This window comes from Oncorhynchus nerka, linkage group LG19 (genome assembly GCF_034236695.1).
Source record: "Oncorhynchus nerka isolate Pitt River linkage group LG19, Oner_Uvic_2.0, whole genome shotgun sequence".
Classification (NCBI taxonomy): Eukaryota; Metazoa; Chordata; class Actinopteri; order Salmoniformes; family Salmonidae; genus Oncorhynchus; species Oncorhynchus nerka.
Window position 1 is genome coordinate 20,973,288 of NC_088414.1, and position 26,657 is coordinate 20,999,944.

The window sequence follows — 26,657 nt, forward strand, 5'->3', positions numbered from 1 at the left end:
TTTGTGTGTGTATTTGTGCGTGTATTTGTGCGTGTATTTGTGTGTGTATTTGTGTGTGTATTTGTGTGTGTATTTGTGTGTGTATTTGTGTGTGTATTTGTGTGTGTATTTGTGCGTGTATTTGTGTGTGTATTTGTGTGTGTATTTGTGTGTGTATTTGTGTGTGTATTTGTGTGTGTATTTGTGTGTGTATTTGTGCGTGTATTTGTGTGTGTATTTGTGTGTGTATTTGTGTGTGTATTTGTGCGTGTATTTGTGCGTGTATTTGTGCGTGTATTTGTGCGTGTATTTGTGCGTGTATTTGTGTGTGTATTTGTGCGTGTATTTGTGCGTGTATTTGTGCGTGTATTTGTGCGTGTATGTGCTGCTGCACTGAGCCGTGCATCGCTAAAGTGTTCCTGTCTGACTCTGGCCCAGATGTCGGGCCATGCTTTCATTAGCATCGCCCTCCTTTGAAGGCGGGGCAGTGTCAAGCCTCGCTGCATTACGTGATACCATGTGTTTGTGTGTGAATATTTGGTGTGTGTGTGCTCTCACTGTCTGTCTGGGAGAACAGGGGTTACATTCATTGGTCTCTGCTCCATTGCTGCCAGGGCTGCACACTGCAGGGACTCAGGGTCACAGAGTTCAGACACAAAGTACCTAAAGAGAAAGAGCAGCTTCCCCTGCTTCATCTCAACTAGCACTTTATGATGGTCATGAGATAATGATTTGTGGATGGAGGGCTATTGGATATGCGCAGCCATGCACGTACAGCACACTCACTTATTCTGGAGAATGTCAATCCTGGAGCGCGCTACCTGATCTTAAGCGATACTGCCTTAAAGTGATACTTTGTGATTTTGGCAATGAGGACATGTATCTCCTTCCCCAGAGTCAGATGAACCATTTTTATGTATCTGTGTGTAGTATGAAGGAAGTTATAGGTACAGTAGTTACGCAAGCCAATACTAATTAGCGTTAGGGCAACGACTGGAAGTCTATGGGTATCTGCTAGCATGCCAAATACCAAAGTATCCCTTTAAGGTGTTCCAGAGTTGCACTATATAAAAGCATCCGCACACCAGGACAAGTTCATTTTTATTTTTTTACATTGGGATGTTGAGTGGAGGCCAACGAGGTTTGATCTGGAATAGAAGGAGAGGCACAGTGGATGTGTGCTGAAGGAAATATGCGGAAAGTCCCCAGGCGGAGGGAGAAGAGAGGAGCCGGACTGTCAGTGTCACCTCCTCTCCTTTAGACCTTCTGCTTTCCCCATCACTCTCCCTCCCTCACCACGTTCTCCATCCCTCACCAACTGTTTACACTGCAGATATCACATGCAGAGAGATGGAATAAATGACTGACTGACATTTTTTTCCCTTCAAGACTATTTCTATGTATTTTTTGTGTTGTATTTAACCCTTTGTTTAACCACGGAAGTCAGTTAAGAACAAATTCTTCTTTACAATGATGGCCTACACCGGCCAAACCCTAGCCAGGACGACGCTGGGCCAATCGCCCTATGGGACACCCGATCCCGGCTGGTTGTGATACAGCCCGGGATCGAACCAGGGTCTGCAGTGATGCCTTAGACCGCTGCGCCACTCGGGAACCCAACACTGTACTAGAGGAAGTTCTTGAAGATTGACTGCTATGCGGGATCGCTTGATTGATTAATTGACACCGTATGGCTGTCAAGGGACAAAATACAAGTGAGCAAGACATATTTCCATTGTGGTTACTCTCATGCCCTCTAGTTAGGGGTCATGGTATGAATTGATGTTTGCAAAAATGGGTGGCTGTGGCCATTAAAGTGGAGGACAACGGTTACCTCAGTGCAAGTCAGACAGTCAGTCTGTTGTGTGTGTGCTATCGAGAGTGTGACACACGAAGGAGAGGCAGGCCCCTTTCTTAGAAAGCAGAGTGCGTGCCCGGACATATCCCTCTATGTTTATCCATCCGTATCCCAGTCAATTCCAGTCCCCTTTTCCCAGCGCTCCACGACTCTACACCGTCTGATTCCCACATAATGCCGAAGGGCCCTGGCACACAGACACAGTGCTCCACATTCAACCCTACTGCAATTAAGCTGGAATTCCGCCCAATGTCTCTTTCCCCCTTTCCTAGAACGAGAGCTCTCCTAGACAGGCTAATACCCCGGTGGGATTAGCTAATCAAGTGAGAAAGCAAGGGTTCTTATTCAAAGGCCAGGTTTGGATTGTCTGATCACCCTTGGGGCCTTTCAGCAGCCTGGGAGGCAAGGCTAGGTCAAACGCTTCAGAGCTGTTTATATACCAGCGAGTAGATTTAACCTTAATGAAAAATTCAGATGAGAAGTCATTGCAGGTGCTGTTTTAGTTGGATTTGAAAGATAAAATGACTGTACTGGTAATTCTACAGTGTTGAAAAATAGACTTGGGTCTTGCCAAGCATTCATATAATCTTTATACATGTCTATCCTGTCTCATCGTAAATCTCTAACCTCTGGCATCCGTAGCAGGAGTTCCAAAGCAGGAGGACAGCCCACCATAACAGCTGACATTACAACACATTGTCAGTGGCTAAAACTCCTTTCCTCAAAATGTAAATGAAAAACTCACCACAGAATGAGAGAGAGAGAGAGAGAGAGAGAGAGAGAGAGAGAGAGAGAGAGAGAGAGAGAAAGGGGGCTGGGTACAAACTGTAAGAGCATCTCAGTTCCTCAGTTTCTTTTCTTTTTGACCTCTATTCTGGCCACACAGACGCTTACAATACATGTGTTAAGATAATGTGGCCTGGAAACCGAATTCGGTGCTCACTTGATTAAACACTGGAATTATGTGCAGTGCCCAGAAATGAGGTTAGCAAATGGGTTTTGTTGGTTGCCAGTTTGGAAGTGCACAAAAGGAAAACAGGGAGAACACAGTGTCTGCGGCGTTGGGCTTCTCAAAGCACTTGATGAATGTTGGTGTACGTCACTCTGGATAATACAAGGTATCTGTGGACTCCAAATATGGCTGGAGGGGCGCTGTTTGGGGTTGTAATGACATATGCTAAAGTGAGAACCCTGTGCAGGGCCCCTCTCAGTAGGAACACACCTCAGTCTGCAGCTAGTCTGCTGCCTCCACTGCTTTACTGGCAATGAACTCAGTCCTCTGTCTGCCGCATATAGTCCATTGCTGAGAAAAGTCAACAGCTCATTCAGCCCTGATACTTCACTGACCTCATCCATGTGTAGTCAGCCAGACCACTGTTCTAAATGCCTTGTTCTACAGACGTGGTATAAATTGTGTCCTATTTCTCCCCAACTTTCAGCACACATCTTCCAACAAACAATAATCAATCAATCAAATGTATTTATAAAGCCTTTTTTACATTAGCCGGTGTAACAAAGTGCTGTTCAGAAACCCAGCCTAAAACCTCAAACAGCAAGCAATGCAGATGTAGAAGCACGGTGGCTAGGAAAAACTCCCTAGAAAGGCAGGAACCTGGGAAGAAACCTAGAGAGGAACCAGGCTATGAGGGGTGGCCAGTCCTCTTCTGGCTGTGCCAGGTGGAGATTATAACAGAACATGGCCAAGATGTTCAAATGTTAATAGATGACCAGCAGGGTCATATAATAATAATCACAGTGTTATTCGAGGGTGCAACAGGTCAGCACCTCAGGAGTAAATGTCAGTTGGCTTTTCATAGCCAATCATTCAGAGTTAGAGTCCAAAACAGCAGGTCCGAGACAAGGTAGCATGTCCAGTGAACAGGTCAGGGTTCCATAGCCGCAGTTAGAACAGTTGAAATTGGAGTAGCTGCATGCCCCGGTGGACTGGGGAAAGCAAGGAGTCGTCAGGCCAGGTAGTCCTAGGGCTCAGGTCGTCTGAGAGAAGAGAGAATGAGAATGAATGAGAGAGAATTAGAGGGAGCATACTTAAATTCACAAAGGACACTGGTTGAGACAGGAGAAATACTCCAGATATATAACAGACTGACCCTAACCCCTGACACAAACTATTGCAGCATAAACACACAGATGTAGGATCCTTTTAGTTGTTTAGGGCGGGGGGGAGGGCATCCACCACCACCCGACCTCTTCGGGGGATAAATGTCCTCAGATGTAGGATAATCCCGCAGCAACAGGAAATGTGAATTATTATGTGAATTATAATTCATGGACATTACAACCATTATAAGTATTTTTAAAACTCAAATATACTACAAGTTTGCAACAAAATAGTGATCAAATTAAGCTACTACATCTGTATACTACTTACACACTTTGTTTGTATTGCACATTTGACACATTTACCTGAATTCCTTACCACCCCGCTAAATGTGTCACTACTGAAACACAGTGAAAGAGTTGCGGTTAAGGGGAAAGAATGCATAGTAGTGATCATTTTGATTAACATTCTATTACACATGCATTTTATAAATGTTATTTGCATACCAAATTACCAAAATAGTCAAAACATGATTTTTAACTTGATTTTCAAAATCTTTCAATTGAATTTAGAGAAATATAATCTCTATTGTTCTTTGTAAAATGTTCAGTGTTGATTGTATGAATCTGAAACTTGTTGATTGATTGAATTTATAATATTAGTACAAATGACTTTGTGCTATATGAATTTAAGATTTTGGGTTGAATTAGTACATATGATGATAGGAATGAATGTCGCAGATTTGGAGACTGACTTGTGGGCGGGACAGCAATTCACACCACTTCTGTAGAATCCCCCATATACAAATCATAGCACCCTCAGCTACAGCACACTCTATGCTCACATCTATGCTCTAGCCCTTCCCTGCCTGCAAACACATTCAAACAATCACACTCTATGCTCACATCTATACTCTAGCTCATCCCTGCCTGCAAACACATTCAAACAATCACACTCTATGCTCACATCTATGCTCTAGCCCTTCCCTGCCTGCAAACACATTCAAACAATCTCACTCTATGCTCACATCTATGCTCTAGCCCTTCCCTGCCTGCAAACACATTCAAACAATCACACTCTATGCTCACATTACATTACATTTAAGTCATTTAGCAGACGCTCTTATCCAGAGCGACTTACAAATTGGTGCGTTCACCTTAAGACATCCAGTGGAACAGCCACTTTACAATAGTGCATCTAAATCTAGTAAGGGGGGGTGAGAAGGATTACTTTATCCTATCCTAGGTATTCCTGAAAGAGGTGGGGTTTCAGGTGTCTCCGGAAGGTGGTGATTGACTCCGCTGTCCTGGCGTCGTGAGGGAGTTTGTTCCACCATTGGGGGGCCAGAGCAGCGAACAGTTTTGACTGGGCTGAGCGGGAACTGTACTTCCTCAGTGGTAGGGAGGCGAGCAGGCCAGAGGTGGATGAACGCAGTGCCCTTGTTTGGGTGTAGGGCCTGATCAGAGCCTGGAGGTACTGAGGTGCCGTTCCCCTCACAGCTCCGTAGGCAAGCACCTACGGTGCTCTAGCCCTTCCCTGCCTGCCTGCAAACACATTCAAACAATCACACATGATGCTCACATCTATACTCTAGCCCTTCCCTGCCTACAAACACATTCAAACAATCACACATGATGCTCATGTGAAAATGAAAAGTGCTATATCAAATAAATACATGTATTATTATAAGTTATGTCTGATCTGCTGGGTCCTTGTCCTTTTGACCCCTAGGACCTCCAGACGTGGAGCAGGCATGTGAGCCCAGCGTGCGTACCTGGAGCCCCAACGCCGGCATCGAGCAGTGGGTTGTGGGGCTGTCTGAGTGCCCCCTGCAGGGTTGCATGCTCCAGCTGGAGTTCCCCCACCCACTAGTACCCGACTCCCTCACCGTGTGGGTCACCTTCTTCAGCCCCGAGGAGATGGCCCTTCCCGCCATCCACAACATCCTGCTCCTGACCGTCAGTGGAAACAACCTCTCGTTGGGTCCTAGTAACGTGTTCTGTGATGCGCCGCTGACGCTGAAGCTGGACGTGGAGGAGGAGGTGTACGGCGTGCAGTTCTTCACCATGGAGCAGCATCTGGAGATTGATGCCACCCTACTGGCGTCCAAGCCTGACTGCCCGCTGTGCCGCCACTGCAAGCCACTCATCCACCGACTGCTGCGTCAGCCGCCATTCTCCCATACCCCCCATGGCGTGCTGTTGAACAACCCTGCCAGGCGATACACTGACAGGTGAGAGACTAGGGTGGTTGGCTGTTTACTGTCAGTTACACGTGACTTTGAATGCGTTGACTGTGTGGGTTGTAGTGTATAGGCCTGGTGTAGGTTAATGATACCTCAGGATTGCTGCGTTCTCTACTTAATAGGTGAGAAATTGTGTAGTAAGCTCTATCTTGTCACACAGCCAATTAATCTGATCCCGAGCCCAATCTCCTCATTGACCCTGTGTTGGGGGAAAACACTCTTATTTTTGCACTAAGTTGTTCTTGGTCAGGGGGTGAACGGAGCCAAATTTAATATGCCGAGGAAAGCACTGCAGCTGCAGGCGGATTTAAGCCTGGGCCTGCAAGCCTGCCTGCCTGTGTCCAGAAGGGCAGCTGATGTGGTCTTCCTGGCCCAGCCTCTGTCTACCCCAGCCAGGCATCAGGGATCTGGGCTGTGGGCTCTGTATATCTCCCCTCTAGAATGGGCCTAAGCCTACCTCCCCGCTCTCTGGCCCAGGCCTGGGCGGAGTGATATTTTGCACTGGTATAAATACATATTTTTTACTTAATTTTGTTTTGGGGTCGGAAGCAATGCCTTTTAAAATCCCAAATAAGAAACCTCTATGAAAATGTCTCCTATAAATATAAGTGTCATGATGTTTCAATGTGTTCTTTTGGAAGACCCTCAGGCATATTAGTGGGCCATCACCAGTTTGGTGGTTTCAAATCCACTGCCCAGCATCCATTTCTCAAGTCAAAGGTCATTCATTGATAGCCGCATTAGTTTTTTTCCAAGTTCCATGGAGTTGCTGGGGAAAACAAATGTCTTGTTGATGGCATTATCTGTGCACAGTTGAGTTTTGTGCTTTGCTTTCATGGAATGTGGTGACTAGATAAAGGTAGAACTCTCTGTGGCATTGCCATGTGTTGTGCCATTTCACTTTCATGCTGTCAGCGTGGTTCACATGAGAAGGAAAATAGGTGAAAAGACACGATAGGCTGAGTATGCCTGTTATGCAAGATAAAGAGGGTGTTAATGCACTAGGCCTATATGATCAGGAATATTTTAGTAAGATAACCTTTTTAACATTAAATCTGTCTTCTCTTGAGATTAAAGGTATATTTACAGTTTTACTGCAAGATTTTAATTGCCACAATGATATTTGTTCGTCAAGTTATGTATTTTAATAGCTCTGCTGCTGTGGACAATTAGGGTAAGGAAACCAATGTGTCATTTTGTAATTTGGGTGAACTATCCCTTTAAAGGTTTGGCCTGTTAATCAATCACTGTGGGTGGAATTGTCAGGGGAGGGGGCAGGATGTTTGTGGGTCACAGAGTTATTAGGGTTTCAGACCTGTCAATCAATCACAGTGGGTGGGACTTTGAGGTAAGGAGGTAGATTAGTGATCTAGTTAGAAACACTAGTCAAGTCTACTCTTTCAATTTAATTTATTGTGGCAAAAACAAAATCTAGTGTACTCTTTCATTGTTGTTTATTGGGCCAAAAACCTAAGAAAAAAGGTTGTGTTCTGTCAAGTAAATATGGATTCCCTGTTGAGAAACGATATCAAATTGCACAAAAATGTTTGTTTTTTTATGTTCAGGGGGAGGACCCCCAGATCACCACTTTAGTTTAAGAATGTGAAATGTCAGAATAATAGTAGAGAGAATAATTTATTTCAGCTTTTATTTCTTTCATCGCATTCCTAGTGGGTCAGAACTTTGCATGCACTCAATTAGTATTTGGTAGCATTGACTTTAAATGGTTTAACCTCTCTGGGATAGGTGGGACGCAATCGTCCTTCCTGGCCAATAGCCAGGGAAAATGCAGAGCGCCAAATTCAAATAAAATACTATAAAAATCTAACTTTCATTAAAGTTACACTTGTTGTGAATCCAGCCAACATGTTAGATTTCAAAAAGGCTTTTTGGCAAAAGCATAAGATGCTATTATCTGATGATAGCACAACAGTTAACAAAGAGAGTAGCATATTTCAACCCTGCAGGCACTACACAAAACGCAGAAATAAAAATATAATTCATGCCTTACCTTTGACGAACTTCTTTTGTTGGCACTCCAATATGTCCCATAAACATCACAAATGGTCCTTTTGTTCGATTAATTCTGTCAATATATATCCAAAATGTCAATTTATTGTTACGTGTAAATGAGTGAAGAGGTGTGGAGTCAGGCGCAGAGAGCAAAGGATGTGGGAAAAACAACACGCTTTAATGTCCTGGAAACATAACATGTACAAAAGTGGAAACACAAATGAACAGAAATATAAACGGACAGCGTGAAACCCAAATGCCAACAAAATACACTCAAACAAAGAAACAGGAGAACAAGCCCGCACGAAACAGAAGCGGGCTGAACAGACTATATATAACCCTATCCTAACAACCAAACAAGAAACAGGTGATACCAATTAGACAGAACTAAACGAACACAGAACAACAGATCAGCGATAGCTAGTAGACCGGCGACGACGACCGCCGAGCGCCACCCGAACAAGAAGGGGAGTCACCTTCGGTAATATTCGTGACATTTATTTAGCGAGTTTTATCCAGAAAAACACAGCTTACCTGTAAACTTTGCCAAAACATTTCAAACTACTTTTATAATACAACTTTAGGTATTTTTAAATGTTAATATTCGATCAAATTGAAGACGGGATGATCTGTGTTCAATACAAAAAGAAAACAAACTTTTCTGGTCATGCGCCTCTCTCAAACAGTCCACTTCAAGTGACTCTTATTCAAGATGACCGTAATTCTTCATTACACAAAGGAAAAACCTCAACCAATTTCTAAAGACTGGTGACATCCAGTGGAAGCGGTAGGAACTGCAAACAAGTCCCTTGGAAATCTGTTTTCCCAATTGAAAACCCATTGAAAAGACAGTGACCTCAAAAAAAATGTTTTTTTGTCCTCGGGGTTTTGCCTGCTACATAAGTTCTGTTATACTCACAGACATGATTCAAACAGTTTTAGAAACTTCAGAGTGTTTCCTATCCAAATCTACTAATAATATGCATATCTTATATTCCGGGGATGAGTAGCAGGAAGTTGAATTTGGACATGCTATTTATCCAAAAGTGAAAATGCTGCCTCCTATCCCGAAGAAGTTTTAACTTCGGTCAAACGTTTTGGTTAGCCTTCCAAAAGCTTCCCACAATAAATTGGGTGAATTTTCGCCCATTCCTCCTGACAGAGCTGGCATAACGGAGTCAGGTTTGTAGGCCTCCTTTTCAAAAAGTGCAAATCAACTCCAGAACAACATCAAAGGACCTTATGAAGATGCTGGAGGAAACAGGTACTAAAGTATCTATATCCACAGTTAAACAATTCCTATATCAAGATAACCTGAAAGGCCGTTCAGCAAGGAAGAAGTCACTGCTCAAAAACCGGCTTAAAAAAGTCAGACTATGGTTTGCAACTGCACATGGGGACAAAGATCGTACTTTTTTAGCCCTCTGGTCTGTCCTCTGGTCTGATGAAACAAAAATATAACTGGTTGGCCATAATGACCATTGTTATGTTTGGAGGAAAAAGGGGGAGGCTTGCAAGCCGTAGAACACCATCCCAACCGTGAAGTACGGGGGTGGCAGCATCATGTTGTGGGGGTGCTTTGCTGTAGGAGGGACTGGTTAACTTCACAAACTAGATGGCATCATGAAGGAGGAAAATTACGTGGATATATTGAAACAACATCACAAGACATCAGTCAGGAAGTTAAAGCTTGGTCGCAAATGGGTCTTCCAAATGGACAATGACCCCAAGCATATTTCCAAAGTTGTGGCAGAATGGCTTAAGGACAACTAATCACAAAGCCTTGACCTCAATCCCATAGAAAATTTGTGGGCAGAACTGAAAACGCGTGTACGAGCAAGGAGGCCTACAAACCTGACTCAGTTACACTAGCTCTGTCAGGAGGAATGGGCCAAAATTCACCCAACTTATTGTGGGAAGCTTGTGGAAGGCTATTTAAAGGCTATTTAAAGGCAATGCTACCAAATATTAATTGAGTGTATGTAAACTTCTGACCCACTAGGAATGTGATGAAAGAAATAAAAGTTTAAATAAATCATTCTCTCTACTATTATTCTGACACTTCACATTCTTACAATAAAGTGGTGATCCTAACTGACTTAAGACAGGGAATTTTTACTAGGATTAACAAGTCCAATACAGCAAATGAAAGATACACATCTTTTTAATCTACCCATCATGTCCGATTTCAAAAATGCTTTACAGTGAAAGCACAACATATGATTATGTTAGGTCATAGCCAAGTCAAAAAAACACACAGCCATTTTTCCAGCCACAGATAAGAGTCACAAAAAGCAGAAATATAGATAAAATGAATCACTAACATGATTCATTTTCACTAATCACTAACACTAACTCATAGGACATCATGTTACACAATACATGTATATTTTGTTCGATAATGTGCGTATTTATATCCAAAAATCTGAGTTTACATTGGCGCGTTATGTTCAGTAATGTTTTGATTCCAAAACATCCGGAGATTTTGCAGAAATTCTCATAATAAACATTGATAGAAGATACAAGTGTTATTCACAGAATTAAAGATAGACTTCTCCTTAATGCAACCGCTGTGTCAGATGTTTTTTAAACTTCTGAGAACGGTGCTAAGAGCCCAATCCAGCCAGAGAAATATCTGCCATTTTGGAGTCAACAGAAGTTAGAAATAACACTATAAATATTCACTTACCTTTGATGATCTTCATCAGAAGGCACTCCCAGGAATCCCAGTTCGACAATAAATGACTGATTTGTTCCATACAGTCCATCATTTATGTCCAAATAGCCACTTGTTATAGCCACAGTGTGTTTAGCCCAGTAATCCATCTTCATGAGACGCGAGCACTTCGTCCAGACAAAAACTCAAAAAGTTCCGTTACAGGTCGGAGAAACAAGTCAAACGATACATGGAATCAATCTTTAGGATGTTTTTAACATAAAACATCAATAATGTTCCAACCAGAGAATTCCTATGTCTGAAGAAAAGCAATGGAACGAGAGCTAACTCTGTCGGGAGCGTGCGTCACGAGCCTGAGACACTCTGCCAGACCACTGACTCAAACAGGTCTCATGAGCCCCTCCTTTATAGCAAAAGCTTGAAACAAGTTTCTAAAGACGGTTGACATCTAGTGGAAGCCGTAGGAAGTGCAACTTGACTCCATAGACATTGTGTATTCGGTAGGCCAAGCTTTGAAAAACTACAAACCTCAGATTTCCCACTTCCTGGTTGGATTTTTCTCAGGTTTTCACCTGCCATATGAGTTCTGTTATACTCACAGACATCATTCGAACAGTTTTAGAAACTTCAGAGTGTTTTCTATCCAATACTAATAATAATATGCGTATATTAGCATCTGGGACAGAGTAGGAAGCAGTTCACTCTGGGCACACTATTCATCCAAAAGTGAAAATGCTGCCCTCATCCAAAAGAGGATGTCAGAAATGTCAGAAATTATGAAAAACTTACTTCAAATGTATTTGGCTAAGTTGTATGTAAACTTCCGACTTCAACTGTATATATCCAAGTTATCGCTACTTGTTGTGTATTTATTATTTTATTATAACGTGTTATTACTTTTCTATTATTTGTTTATTTTATTTTATCTCTGTATTGTTGGGAAGGACCCGTAAAGTAATAATTTCACTGTTAGTTTACACCTGTTGTTTACAAAGCATGTAACAAATAAAATGTGATTTGATGTGGAAGGTTGGACTGGTCAGGGGTAGTTAGGGACTGGATTTAAAAAAAGTTGGCATCATTATATATATATATATGCTATATATAATCATTTTTACTTTCAAAGAGTAGGGTATTTGATGCAAGGGTATTTGGTGAAGCGTATAAGAATGCTTTTCCATTTGATAAAATTTGCCTACATTATCACGATCTCTTGCTCGCTTGAGAAAAGTAATTTGTGACTGGCTTGCAAATGAAATCCCCTGCATCATTTTCTAAATGATTTTCAGTAGTCTACCGATTTGACAATGTAAATAGACCATTTTTCGGGAATATGCCGTTATTCCCCTTTAATTCTCTGCTACTCCCAAAATGTTTCAGGGACATCAAATGATCATGTTGTGTGCATTTCATCAAATGCTCGTCGTCAAACAACTAATAGGTCTAATATTGCGCAGCTCTTGTTATTTTCTCATGTTTGATCCGGACTGAGTTCAAACCTGCAGCAAACCGCACAATGGTACAAATTGATGTCGGGCGACATCAGGCACACATCAGGATATAATAAGCCCTCATTGTAAAACACTGAGAAATATTGAAATTAATCGATTATAAATTAACAAATACAAAAGCTTTCACGGACTGAAAAAAAAGCATGACCTCCCCCCCAATTCCTCCATGTACCCCGTTCTGTAAATTTCAAAAGGTCCCTTAGGGGTTGTCTGAGAAAAGGGAGGAGGGTTAGGGGGATGACCCTAGTCTTCTGAGACCCCCCTGGCCCATGGGCTAATCCTCTCCCTGACCTGGTTCCTATGGCCTGTCAGGGCTTCAAAGCCCACCTCAGCTCTGACGTGACGGGACCCGCCAGCCCGGAAGGAAGAGGACAGCTGCCCCCTACGGCCCCTTTTCACTGGGAACCCTGCCCCCATTCTGCCCTTCTCCTTCCCTCCTATATCCCCCTATGTTCTCCTATGGTCTTACCCCTGTGGCCCCATGGCCCTGCTCCTCTCCTGTCAAGTCCACTGTTGCTCTAGCCCTGAGAAGACATGCCCTTTCAGATCTATTCAGAGAGCTCTGTTGTTTTCCCAGCTCTGACTGCCTAACTAGGAGGTTTTTCTTTTCTTTTTGCCAGCAAAACAGTTTAGGGATGTATAATACACTTCTTTAGGTATTTGTGAGAAATAGCTTTGTGCTCCAACATTACTTGTTTTAGATCACCTCCGTGTGCAGATTGTTTTGGGGGAGGTTTTTTGTTTTGTTTGTGAGTTCGGGTTCACAGATACGTGCAAAAATGTTTTTTTTTTAAGAGTATAATACTATGAATGGTTTTGAAGCCTCGTGTTTTGCAATACTAATGTGTACTGCAAAGAAAACATACAACACCCTCTTCTCTCCCCCTCTCTCCCCCTTCCTCTTCACCTCTCTTCCTACTCCTCTCCCCATAACACACACTCCATCTCCATTGCCCCCTCCACTCCAACAAAGTCCCACTGTGCCCTGCGCTCCCTCTGACATCCCTTGCCTGCTCTCTCTCCATAAGGAGCAGCATTAGCACTGAGCCTTGCATAAACTCTCTAATATGAACCATATTGGTGAGTGGCAGACAGAGGTAGTGGAGGAGGCAACAGCGGGTCCCTGGATGTCTGGTCGTCTCACCTCTTGCTCTGCCTCTCTCTCTCTCCTTAGAACCCTTTTTCAAAATTACGACCTGATTTCCCTGGGATAAAATTGGGCAAGATCCAAAAAAGTGGATTTTGGGGGATTGTTAAGGTGGAATGTTCAGGAGGGGGTTGTGTTTCTCTGTGGGAGGCTGTGGAGGTGATTCTGGGTTTATTATAATTCTGCTCCCTCTGCCAAAAATGGGCGCTGACCAATTTTACTGTGAAGCACTAAATTGAAGTTCAAAGGTCCATACTGGGGGTGCAGATTCCTCATAGGATTCCACAGGTTGTTATGATAAAGAGGTTCTCTGTAGAGTTCCCACAGTGGAGTTCCACAGATATCTGCGGTCTCGAACCAGACGACGTAACTGTCCAGTGAAAATCTCACCTTTAAAAGTTCATCTTCTGTTATAATTTGTACCCAAATAATGTTGTTGACGTGAATTGTACTCATATTTGAAACCAAAGCTGAAAGCATAATTTGGAGGGGGGAAAAACACTTTAAATAAAACCATCTCAAACAAAAAACGCTTGAAATTTGCTTGGATAATGACATCGTTATCTTTGGCCGAGAAGGATCCTTATCCCACCGGAGAATTTGGCAAAAAGGAAAAGGCTGCTGGACCAATCACATAGTGGGATAAGGATCCTTCTCGAGACTAGGGGAGACACGAGTTTATAGCACACAAGCAAGCTAGCTCGCAAGGCAAGCAAACCACAGCTGGCATTTAAAAAAAGGACAAAATCTATGTAACAACTATCTCGCCAGTCACTTCTACACTTACTGGCCAGTTGTTGTTTATTTTAAAACATTTTTAATCCCTTTTTCTCCCCAATTTCGTAATATCCAATTGGTGGTTACAGCCTTGTCCCATCGCTGCAACTCCCGTACGGGATCAGGAGAGGCGAAGATCGAGAGCGATGCATCCTCCGAAACACAATTCTGCCAAGCCGCACTGCTCGCTTAACCCGGAAGCCAGCCACAACAATGTGTCAGAGGAAACACCGTCCAACTGGCGACCGTGCCAGCGTACATGTGCCCAGCCCACCAAAGGAATCGCTAGAGCGAAATGGGACAAGGGCATCCCGGTCTGCCAAACCCTCCCCTAACCCAGACGATGCTGGGCCAATTGTGCGCTACCTCATGTGTCTGAATGTGGCCAGCTAAGGTGGCTGCAACACAGGATCGAACCCGGATCTGTAGTGATACCTCTAGTACTGCTACACAGTGCCTTAGAGCGCTGCGCCACTCGGGAGACCCTTACCGGACAGTTTAACAGGTACACCCATCTAGTACAGAGTCAGCCCCCTCTGTCCTTCCAGAACAGCCTGAATTATTCCGGGAATGGATTCTATAAGGTGTCTGAAACTTTTGTTGCGCAATCTGTATCAAGGGACCTAACGTGTGTCATGAAAACTTTCCCCACACCAGTACATCCCCACCACCAGCCTGTACCAGGCAGGATGGGTGCATGGACTCCTGACTCTGTCATAAGCATGACTCAACATGAACCGGGATTCGTCGGACCAGGTGATGTTTTCCCACTCCTCAATTGTCCAGTGTTGGTGATCGTGTGCCCACTGGAGCAGTTTCTTCTGTCGTTCTGCACACCCGGAATGTTATTTATCTGTTTGTGGCCAGCCAGTTAGCTTGCATGATTCTTGCCATTCTCCTTCGACCTCTGTCATCAACAAGCTGTTTTCACCCACAGGACTGCCACTGACTGGATGTTTTTTTGTTGTTGCAGCATTCTCAGTAAACCCTAGACACTGTCGTACGTGAAAAGCACAGGATGGCGGCCACGCCTGAGATACTGGATCCGGCACGCCTGGCACGATGATCATAACGTGATCGATTAGTCTTTCGCCCCTATACCCAGGTCGGACGACCGATTTGCACGTCTGACCTCTCAAAGTTCCTTAGGTCACTCGTTTAGCCCATTCTAATGTTCAATCGAACAGTAACTGAATGCCTTGATGCCTGTCTGCCTTATGTAGCCATCCATTTTTGTGAACGGGGTGTTGTTCCTAATAAACTGGTATTTCAAATGATGTGGTTTGTAAGAGTTGACCTGCTGGCTGTTTAGAAGCAGTTAGCTAACGCTAGTATGCTAAAGTTAGTTAGAATGCTAATGTTAGCTAGCATGCTAACATTAGCAAACATTAGCTAGCTGGCTAGCCAATAAAAAACCAAGTCAAAGCAGATCCTCCACACAACAACCATCTCACCATTGCCTTTTATTTTAAAACTTGTGGTTTGTAACAAAAAGTTTTATGTCAAGAGGAAACCTAGCTAGCTGTTGTTAACTGATATATGTAGCAGTAGTAACTAGCTATCTATGTTCACGACTAGCTTGTTAGATAGCTACTGTAACAACAGAAATATCAGGAATATAGTGACAAAGCAAAGGACAAATAATCAGCCTGCATTTATGGCTGTTATAGTAAAGTGACCTAGTTCCATCATTCATTTCCAAATCCTGAATCCAATCCATCCATCCAATTTGACTTGGTGCAGCCTAGCTCTGTCAGTCTGCCTCAGTGCCCCCACATGGGATCTATTTTGAATATCCAAGTGTTTGCACGTCTCATTGGCTGAGCTGTCAAATTATTATTTTTATTTTTTACCAGTATATGCCCAAACCACTCTGTTGTTTCCTAACAGGCCAAGCAGGGGCACAGAGAAAAACTGATTTTTAACATCTATTTAATTCATATTGTAATTAATTGAAGGTAATATTTAATAAAAAATCTGGAACACTGGAATTATATAGCTTATGTCAAATACTTTCAAATACTTGAGCAGCAACCTCAAACGTATCTGACCTAGGTCTGCCTCTAAGAACATGTATAGGGGAGTTAAAAATAAAATTACTTATCACTTTTTGTTTGACATCAATGGTTTCCATTGTTATTATTACCATTACTTATACTGTCTTTGCTGATATTCCTACTTTGGCACTGTCCGTATGTTAGGTTTACTCTTCACTGTCTGATTTGGCCCCACTCAACAGTGAGTCATTAACGCTAGGCTAGGCCAGTGGAGCTCCTCGCTAAATGACATGTCATCTGAACCATGGGAGTGATGGTGTCATCAATGTGAGACAAACTGTTGGTTGACTGTGTGCCTACTGTGCAGCTTGTTATTGTGCTGAATTAAGGTAATGGAGTTATGTCTTAATTCTTATAATATAATATCGCAGAAAATATTTTGGACCTTCTAATTTAAGAGAAGAGATAGAAGTAGCACTGCCACCAAATCCATGTGACTCTGAGGCTGTGCTATAGTCATTTTATATTGTAGAGTAAATTGCATGACATTGAGTTGGGCTCAGGGTTTCCCCAAACTCGGTCCTGGTTTTTGACCTAGCACTTCACAGCTGATTCAAATAACCAACTCATCATCAGCTGTGTAGTGCTAGGACAAAAACCAAAAAACGTGCATCCAGGCGGGTGAGGGGGGAGACTCTGTTCCATTCATAAGAACTAGTGCAATAATATTTAATAGGCAGGAAACCTCAAATGTATGGCAGCTGTCACCTTAACAAAAGGTATGCTGCTTTATTTATTGTTCTTCAAAGGATTCGTTGAAGCATTTCTTCAACATCTTAGATTTATCTGGCCTCTTATCTGGCCTCTCATTTAGTCTCACATTAACAGCTGCTAACCATGTGTATGTGACAAATACAATTTCATTTGATTTAGTCACCTGGAATGTATTTCAATGAACAGGTGTGCCTTGTTAAAAGTTAATGTGTGGAATTTAGCCAATCAGTTGTGTTGTGACAAGGTTGGGGTGGTATACAGAAGATATCCCTATTTGGTAAAAAACCAAGTCCATATTATGGCAAGAACAGCTAAAATTAGCAAGGAGAAACGACAGTACATCATTACTTTACGACATGGAAGTCAGTCAATACGGAACAGTTTAAGAACTTTGAAAGTTTCTTGAAGTGCAGTCACAAAAACCATCAAGCGCAAAGATGAAACTGGTTCTCATGAGGACCGCCACAGGAAAGGAAGAGCCAGAGTTACCTCTGCTGGAGAGGATAAGTTCATTATAGTTACCAAACTCAGAAATTGCAGCCCAAATAAATGCTTCACAGAGTTCAAGTAACAGACACATGTCAAAATCAACTGTTCAGAGGAGATGATGTGAATCAGGCCTTCAGGGTCGAATTGCTGCAAAGAAACCACTACTAAAGGACACCAATAAGAAGAAGAGACATGTTTGGGCCAAGAAACACGAGCAATGGACATTAGACTGTTGTAAATCTGTCCTTTTGTCTGATGAGTCCAAATTTGCGATTTTTGGTTACAACCGCCGTGTCTTTGTGAGATGCAGAGTAGGTGAACGGATGATCTCCGCATGTGTGGTTCCCACCGTGAAGCATGGAGGAGGAGGTGTGATGATGCTTTGCTGGTGACACTGTCTGTAATTTATTTAGAATTCAAGGCACACTTAACCAGCATGGCTACCACAGCGTTCTGCAGTGATACGCAGATTGAAGGAAAAGCAGCTCGGCATATGTGGGAACTACTTCAAGACGGTTGGAAAAGCATTCCAGATGAAGTTGGTTGAGAGAATGCCAAGAGTGTGCAAAGGTGTCATCAAGGCAAATAAAGGTAAATAAAAAGGCAAAGGGTGGCTACTTTGAAGAATCTCAAATATAAATTATATTTTGATTTGTTTAACACTTTTTTGGCAACTACATGATTCCATATGTGTTATTTCAAAGTTGTGATGTCTTCACTATTATTCTACATTGTAGAAATCTGGGAAAATTAAGAAAACCTGACTAGTGCTGTACATATATGCACACACACACATGCCTAAGTCGCTCCCCGTCAAGATATCAGTGACAGATAGCCTTAGTGACATCGGAGTTTCCCATTGAACCTCTCTCCCCTCTGTGTCTTGACAAAGGTGCTTTTCTTATGTAGACCCACGCCGGAGCATATTTCACATGCCAGTTATTGTCCCTGGTGGCCCCCGGTGGCCCCCGTATCTGTACAGCCTCTCTTGACACTATTTGAAAAATCTGTTTTCTTTTCCTTTTCCCTTCTTTTTTTCTATTCTCTACTGCATCCCAATGTTTTTTCTCGCCCTCCTCCTTCTCTTTCTTTCCCCTCCAAGACTGGGGAGTGTTTGGAGATGGGAGGCCGAGAGTGGTTGTTGATCTTGGCAGACGACGTGAAGGAAGCCTCATGTGAACTTTTGCTCTGGTATAAGCCGCATAGTTAAATATCATCAGAAGTTTGTGACGTAGCTCTCCTTGCAGCAAGAATAAGTTGTCTGCCTTTCTCTCTCTCTCTCTCTTGCTCTGTCATTCTCTCTCTCCCTCTCTCTTGCTCTGTCTTTCTCTCTCTGCCTTTCTCTTGCTCTGCCATTCTCTCTCTCCCTCTCTTGCTCTGTCATTCTCTCTCTGCCTCTCTCTTGCTCTGTCATTCTCTCTCTGCCTCTCTCTTGCTCTGTCATTCTCTCTCTGCCTCTCTCTTGCTCTGTCATTCTCTCTGCCTCTCTCTTGCTCTGTCATTCTCTCTCCCTCTCTCTTGCTCTGTCATTCTCTCTCCCTCTCTCTTGCTCTGTCATTCTCTCTCCCTCTCTCTTGCTCTGTCATTCTCTCTCTGCCTCTCTCTTGCTCTGTCATTCTCTCTCTCCCTCTTGCTATGTCATTCTTTCTCTGCCTCTCTCTTGCTCTGTCATTCTCTCTCCCTCTCTCTTGCTCTGTCATTCTCTCTCTCCCTATCTCTTGCTCTGACGTTCTCTCTCTCCCTCTCTCTTGCTCTGTCGTTCTCTCTCTCTGCCTCCCAGCCATCCTTCACGCCGTTCCAGCCGCTTGCCTCCACTCGCACGGGTCACGTCCCTCCGTCAGGCCTGGCGAGAAATCTCAGTGTGTGTGTGTGTGTGTCTCCCCCTTGTCCCGTACGGGGCCTGGCTCGGCCTACCGCCCTTGGTGTTCTTCTCGTGACAGAATCGGACGAGGAGGAGGGGGAGAGAGCGAGTCGAGGTCCATGTTGGCGGCATCACTCTGGGCGTCACTCCCTCCGCTCACTCGTGTTTCCTCCAGGCTCATGTCTCCTACAGCTTTTCTTTTCCAGAGGCTTGACTAATTCAATTAAGACTAAGGGATATTTGAGAAAGTCGCCTCGGAGCGTGCCAAAACTGGGGAACACTGTAAAACAGAGCAGTGGTTCAGGTCAAACATCCCATTTGATTGTTGTTAATAATACAATCAAACCCCCCCCCAGATCCTCAATATCCTCCTGACTGTTCTGTACTGGAGAACATGGAAACTGCCTGGGTTGTACCTTCCTTTATGTGTGTGTGTGTGTTTGCGTGTGTGTGTTTTCATTGTATCTGGGGCAGGACAGCCAAATGGAACCCCATGTTCTCTCTTGCCTGCTATTTTAAGTATTTGGCAGGGGTATAGGGTAGGTTGTGAGTGAGTTAGTGATTGCAAATAGGCACGGTATAGAAAGGGAGGGTATATTACAGTAAACTACACGAATGTTGGTATCTTTCAAGGATTTATGTCATCTATCACAAGAAATCTAGTGGCCCTTTTAGGTACTTCAGATTTTTACAGGTGTCTACAATTATCTCTGTGGCCTTATCATGTGTAAAATATATGAAATACAGTGATTAAATTGATCTAATTTAAAAAATGTTAAATATAATGACAAAGCTGTAAAAAAAAAAAACTAAATATAAACCATCAATTTAGTGAGTACCATTGGTGTTTAATATGAGGGTTGCTGTATGAAATATCCTTTATATTTTTTACACACATCACTATGTACTGTAAGTATGTACTGTATTTGTAATGTTTTGGCGTCAAACTGGTGGCAGTGCTGAAAAAAGTCAATAGTTGGAGGAGTTGCAGAGGTCATTGAAAATAATGCCCTTGTTGATTCATGTTTTTTTTTAAATAATTAATTAGGCTATTTTCTCTTGAACCACTTGGTCTATCTACTAGAAACTCATGGACAATATGGACACACATATAATAACTATACTGTATATGAATATATACTTTTAAAGTTATTCAAGTATTAATGACCAAAGTTACAATAGATTGCCATAGATTTTCTGTTAATTACCCAACTTTCGGAAGGTTCCAGTAAACTTGGTAAACTACCGGTAGCTTTGCAACCCTAATTGGATGCACGTGTGTTTTTGTGAGTATGTCTCCTTGTGTATGCCAAATGTGTTTGTGTGAGGCTCTCTGTGTGTATATGAGCTCAGAGGTGGGAATAATAGGATTTGATCGTCTGTGTGTGATGGTGATGCCTATTGGTTCTATTCACTGTCATTATATCATCCCTGTTCTTCTACATCCTGGAAAATCCAAACATGAACCAGCAACTCTCGCGATTATAACTGACAATTAAATCAAGCAGAAAACAAAACCATGGCCAACATATAGATACAGTATATCTACTGATTCCCTTGGCTCATTCATTGGATTGTACATTGTTGAGCTATCCTGTTGGCCGGCACGCAGAGAGCACACTGATGTGGAGCTATGGGGCTGTTTGTTTTTCTAACTCCCATCTTGTTTTTGGCCTGCGTCAGCCGTATTGTGTTACACCGTTTGAAAGCAGTACTGGAGCCCATCGCCAGATGTTTTGTTTGTGTCTCAGTGTCCTCGGAGTAGGACGGAAGGAGAGGTGTACTGCTGAGCACGCTGCCGGCCCCGTGGCTGTCCCCTCACCTCACCTCTACACACACACAAACACACACCCACTCATAAACAGACACACACACACACACATGCTACGGTCACAGCAACTAGCACATCTTAAACTTTTGTTTGAACAACTCTGTCAGTCTCTCAGGTGGGGAGAGAGAGTGTGTGAATACTGAGCCATTTGCCTGAACGGACTGCAATTGAAACCTACCGTAACAGTCATGCCCACCTCATTGCTCTGACTTGTGATCCTACAGGGCTTTTATGGACCTCTCCTTGTAGGTTACTGGAATGTGTTCTTATCTAGGGCTGAACATTTTGTAAATGGGACGTGTATAGAAAATGGAGTTACGAGCACAGATCTTAAGTTACAATTCGTCCTCAAATATTCTTGATATTTCTTTGCCCAAAGAGTCTTCAAATCAAATCAAAATCAAATCAAATCAAATGTATTTATATAGCCCTTCGTACATCAGCTGATATCTCAAAGTGCTGTACAGAAACCCAGCCTAAAACCCCAAACAGCAAGCAATGCAGGTGTAGAAGAAAAAGTCCCTAGAAAGGCCAAAACCTAGGAAGAAACCTAGAGAGGAACCAGGCTATGTGGGGTGGCCAGTCCTCTTCTGGCTGTGCCGGGTGGAGATTATAACAGAACATGGCCAAGATGTTCAAATGTTCATAAATGACCAGCATGGTCCAATAATAATAAGGCAGAACAGTTGAAACTGGAGCAGCAGCATGGTCAGGTGGACTGGGGACAGCAAGGAGTCATCATGTCAGGTAGTCCTGAGGCATGGTCCTAGGGCTCAGGTCCTCCGAGAGAGAGAAAGAAAGAGAGAATTAGAGAGAGCACACTTAAATTCACACAGGACACCGAATAGGACAGGAGAAGTACTCCAGATATAACAAACTGACCCTAGCCCCTCGACACATAAACTACTGCAGCATAAATACTGGAGGCTGAGACAGGAGGGGTCAGGAGACACTGTTGCCCCATCCGAGGACACTCCGGACAGGGCCAAACAGGAAGGATATAACCCCACCCACTTTGCCAAAGCACAGCCTCCACACCACTAGAGGGATATCTTCAACCACCAACTTACCATCCTGAGACAAGGCTGAGTATAGCCCACAAAGATCTCCGCCACGGCACAACCCAAGGGGGGGGGGCGCCAACCCAGACAGGATGATCACATCAGTGACTCAACCCACTCAGGTGACGCACCCCTCCCAGGGACGGTATGAGAGAGCCCCAGTAAGCCAGTGACTCAGCCCCTGCAATAGGGTTAGAGGCAGAGAATCCCAGTGGAAAGAGGGGAACCGGCCAGGCAGAGACAGCAAGGGCGGTTCGTTGCTCCAGAGCCTTTCCGTTCACCTTCCCACTCCTTGGCCAGACTACACTCAATCATATGACCCACTGAAGAGATGAGTCTTCAGTAAAGACTTAAAGGTTGAGACCGAGTTTGCGTCTCTGACATGGGTAGGCAGACCGTTCCATAAAAATGGAGCTCTATAGGAGAAAGCCCTGCCTCCAGCTGTTTGCTTAGAAATTCTAGGGACAATTAGGAGGCCTGCGTCTTGTGACCGTAGCGTACGTGTAGGTATGTACGGCAGGACCAAATCAGAGAGATAGGTAGGAGCAAGCCCATGTAATGCTTTGTAGGTTAGCAGTAAAACCTTGAAATCAGCCCTTGCTTTGACAGGAAGCCAGTGTCGGGAGGCTAGCACTGGAGTAATATGATCAAATTTTTGGGTTCTAGTCAGGATTCTAGCAGCCGTATTTAGCACTAACTGAAGTTTATTTAGTGCTTTATCCGTGTAGCGGGAAAGTAGAGCCGGAGAATAGAGCATTGCAGTAGTTTAACCTAGAAGTGACAAAAGCATTTTTCTGCATCATTTTTGGACAGAAAGTTTCTGATTTTTGCAATGTTACGTAGATGGAAAAAAAGCTGTCTTGGCCACTACCTCTACTCTAGGTCAGCGGGCTAAAGGTCTGTTCTCCGTTTGTCTTTGTACAGATGTGGTACCAGCTAAAGATTACTCCCCTGTGTGTGTGTGTGTAGGGACGTGGTACCAGGCAGTGTGTACACCTACCAGGTCCAAACCATCTCCGCCCGCAGTGAAAGTGAACCGTCTCCACCCCTCACCCATCAGCTTGGGGCACCATACTGCGGAGACGGACGCGTCCAGAGGTAACTTGTGTGTGTGCTGTATGTGTGTGTCTATGCGTTTACGTGTGTGTGTGTTGGCGTGCGTGCGTGCGTGTTCTACCAGTAACAGTCTCCTGTCTGTCTGTCTCTCAGGGCCCAGGGAGAGGAGTGTGATGATATGAACTCCATGAATGGAGACGGCTGCTCCAGCCAGTGTGAGAAGGAGCCCTTCTTCAACTGTGTCGGTACGTCCTCCTCAGAACCATCAATATGTCGAAACAGAGACAGCTTTACCATTGTATTTCAACGCAGTAAATGGTTCCATTAAGAAGGAAAAAATGAATGTCCACAACTGATACAGCATGCATGCTCCAAAAGGTGATTTATTGGTGAGACACAGACAGATACCATTTCTACCCCATTGAGATCTTTGTGAGGGCGGAACCACACAGCCACATAGAGCTGCATTGGGCCGTGCCCTTCTTCCGCGGCATTAGCGAACACATGATGGCACTCGATAGTTGCTGTATCGTCCAATCACAGAACAGATACAAGTCACATGATCTACAGGGGGACACGTGATGGCACATCGTGAGTTCGTTAACAAGTCACGTGACTCGTATAAGCTCTGTAATTGGACGATACAGTCTACGAGGCTCATGGTTAGTGTGGATTTTGGTGCTCTTTGAAACAGAAACTGACAGTAAAAACATCAACATGCAATTTGTTTTGCAATCTCGGTGTACGTTGCACAGTTAAATCGCTAATATTTGATATCGTCGTGGGTTTTGAGTATTGAGAATCCACTTCCAGAACCCTTCGTTGCAGCCCTATTTAACTGTCCATTTCAATTTGATGATTTCATCGGTCCCTTGAACTCAGCATGGCTCTTTTAATTGGCTAGCTGTTGTGGCAGATGTGTCTCTTATCAGTAGGAGAACTCTCCAGTGTGTGTGGTTAAGAGGCTTATGAGTTGTGGGGAGATGTGAGTAACATGCAAGACACACTCTGGCTCTGTGAGTGACAGTGGAGAGGCGTTCACTAGTTTCACATCTGTGTCTGGGACTTCTGTCCAAGGGCTTGATTTGTTTCTCATAAGAGCAGATGCCATTGTGTATCATGATCACGTTGACGTCTCGCTGAGAGTCTGGAAACGGTTGCCGTTTGAAGAGAGAATAAATAAACAAATTCATATAGTGGACTGGATTCTCTGGCGTCCTCTCAGTCGCTGTTTGGTTAATAGATGGATGATTTCCTCTCCTCCGCCGAGTGAGTCTATCACTCACTCACTCTTTTTCTATTATTATACACAATAAAAAGTACCATTGTGTCATAGCTGATCTGGCCTTGTCGAGTGATGTGTGTGTTTGCACTGTATGTGTGTGCAGGCACATTTGCGTGTGTGCGTGTGCGTGTGTGTGTGTGTGTGTGTGTGCATGCATGCGTGCGTGCGTGCGTGTGTGTGTTTGTGTCTCAAATCCTCTGTCAGATCACTGGCAGGCCCGGCAGAGTTGTTTTCCATTGACCGCAGCGTTCTGGGTGTGTAACTGCCTGACATATTCCTAGTCTTTCTGTGGAAATCAGACACTATAATGACAGGACCGTCTGTCTGTCTGTCTGTCTGTCTGTCTGTCTGTCTGTCTGTCTGTCTGTCTGTCTGTCTGTCTGTCTGTCTGTCTGTCTGTCTGTCTGTCTGTCTGTCTGTCTGTCTGTCTGTCTGTCTGTCTGTCTGTCTGTCTGTGTGTGTGTGTGTGTGTGTGTGTGTGTGTGTGTGTGTGTGTGTGTGTGTGTGTGTGTGTGTGTGTGTGTGTGTGTCTGTCTGTGTTGGACGAGGGACTGACACAGAGAATGTTTCAGCCTGACGTGTCCTCAGGCTAGGGAGAAGATACTGTACACTCCTGATGCCTTATGGGAATAAAGGAAATGTATATAGGCTGAGCAGGGAAGTTGATTGGGTTCCCTTGTTGGATAGAATCATGGTAGAACAGGGGCTGTAACCACCAAAAACTTTTGCTCACCTGCTCTGCCTAGACTACTACCTCATGAATGATTCATTACTGTTGAGTTCACGTTCTCTTGCATAATTCAACAAGTGTGTCAAGAGAAGGATGCCAACTAAAGATTACGCCTCTCTATACATACTTTACATTGTTTGCGAGATCAGTCATAATATCACTATAATCCGAGTGTTCATTTTCGGAAGTTGCTTTCTTGTCAGCGCATCTAATTTGTAAACATTTCAACTCTATTAAAGTATTACTTTTTCAATTCCACCGAAAATGAACACCCATCAAAATAAAGTAATATTTTTCTCTCTTTCCTACGATGTAAGTGTCGAGACGGTGCGTTAAATCCTCAACATAGCATTCTTATAGATGCAACAGAAAACCAATGTATTCCATTGAGCAATTACTGGAGTGTGTTTGAGCCATTACCGGAGTGTGTTTGACAGGTCATTACAAAAGTTTCCACGGTCGTTACGTTAACGGGGAAAGACTAATGGTACAAGCAATAGTGGGAATGAGTCACCAAAGTAAAACGAAGGCAATTAATCCAGCAAGATTTAAGTGACTTTAAGTGGATTGCACTCCTCAACCATAGGAAATAGATGGCTGAAAAGGAGAGGAGAGATACTCAGGTGGGCGGGGTATGCACATTGCTACTTTTGGTTCATAATTTATTGTCGTTTCCCTCCTGATCTCAATCACATCTTCTCTTTCTCTCTCTCTGTCTTTCTCTCTAACTGTCTTTCTCTTTCTCTGTTTTTCTCTGTTTTTTTCACTCAGTTTTTCTCTCATTCTCTCACTTTTTCTCTCTCCCTCTCCCTCTCTACCTCTCATTCCATCTCACCCTCTCCTTCTTGCTCTCCATCCATTTGGAGTGGTGGGAGTGGATTCTGTATGCCCCCTCTGCAGCCCCTCGTTTCAACATCATCAAAAACAGAGTATACAGCTCTAAGCAGAGCTGAGCTGGGGTGCTGGAATTTTGAGGAAGACCAGCCAACTTGGCACAAAATGCCGCCTTCCCCCTAACTGGAACCCCTGACACAACCCAGCCTCCTCGAACCCAGTTCCAAGACCTAGGTCCAACCCCAACTCCGGGTGGGATGTCTGGAAAAGCCATACTGGTGTATCCTCCTGCCTGGTCTCTCTCCCGTCTCTCTCTCTCTCTCTAAATAAATAAATAAATAAAGTAGAAGCAATCCTAATCTGTCAAGTTCATCAGATATTGTTACGCTCCTGGAGGCCGCACTCTGTTCCAGCCCTCCCCTGCAGGAGAGTGTATCCCTCAAGTGTTACTTTATTTATGCATTCATCTCATT

At 43.7% G+C, this 26,657-nt stretch overlaps 1 protein-coding gene across 1 annotated transcript in view; it reads left to right on the top strand.

The window, feature by feature from the left end:
* Window positions 1-26,657, top strand: part of LOC115146911 (pappalysin-1-like) — a 128,149-nt gene that overhangs the window by 34,901 nt on the left and 66,591 nt on the right. The window contains 3 exon segments of the mRNA XM_065004782.1: window positions 5,628-6,129; window positions 23,249-23,377; window positions 23,489-23,580. Coding sequence (XP_064860854.1) covers window positions 5,628-6,129; window positions 23,249-23,377; window positions 23,489-23,580 — 723 coding nt within the window.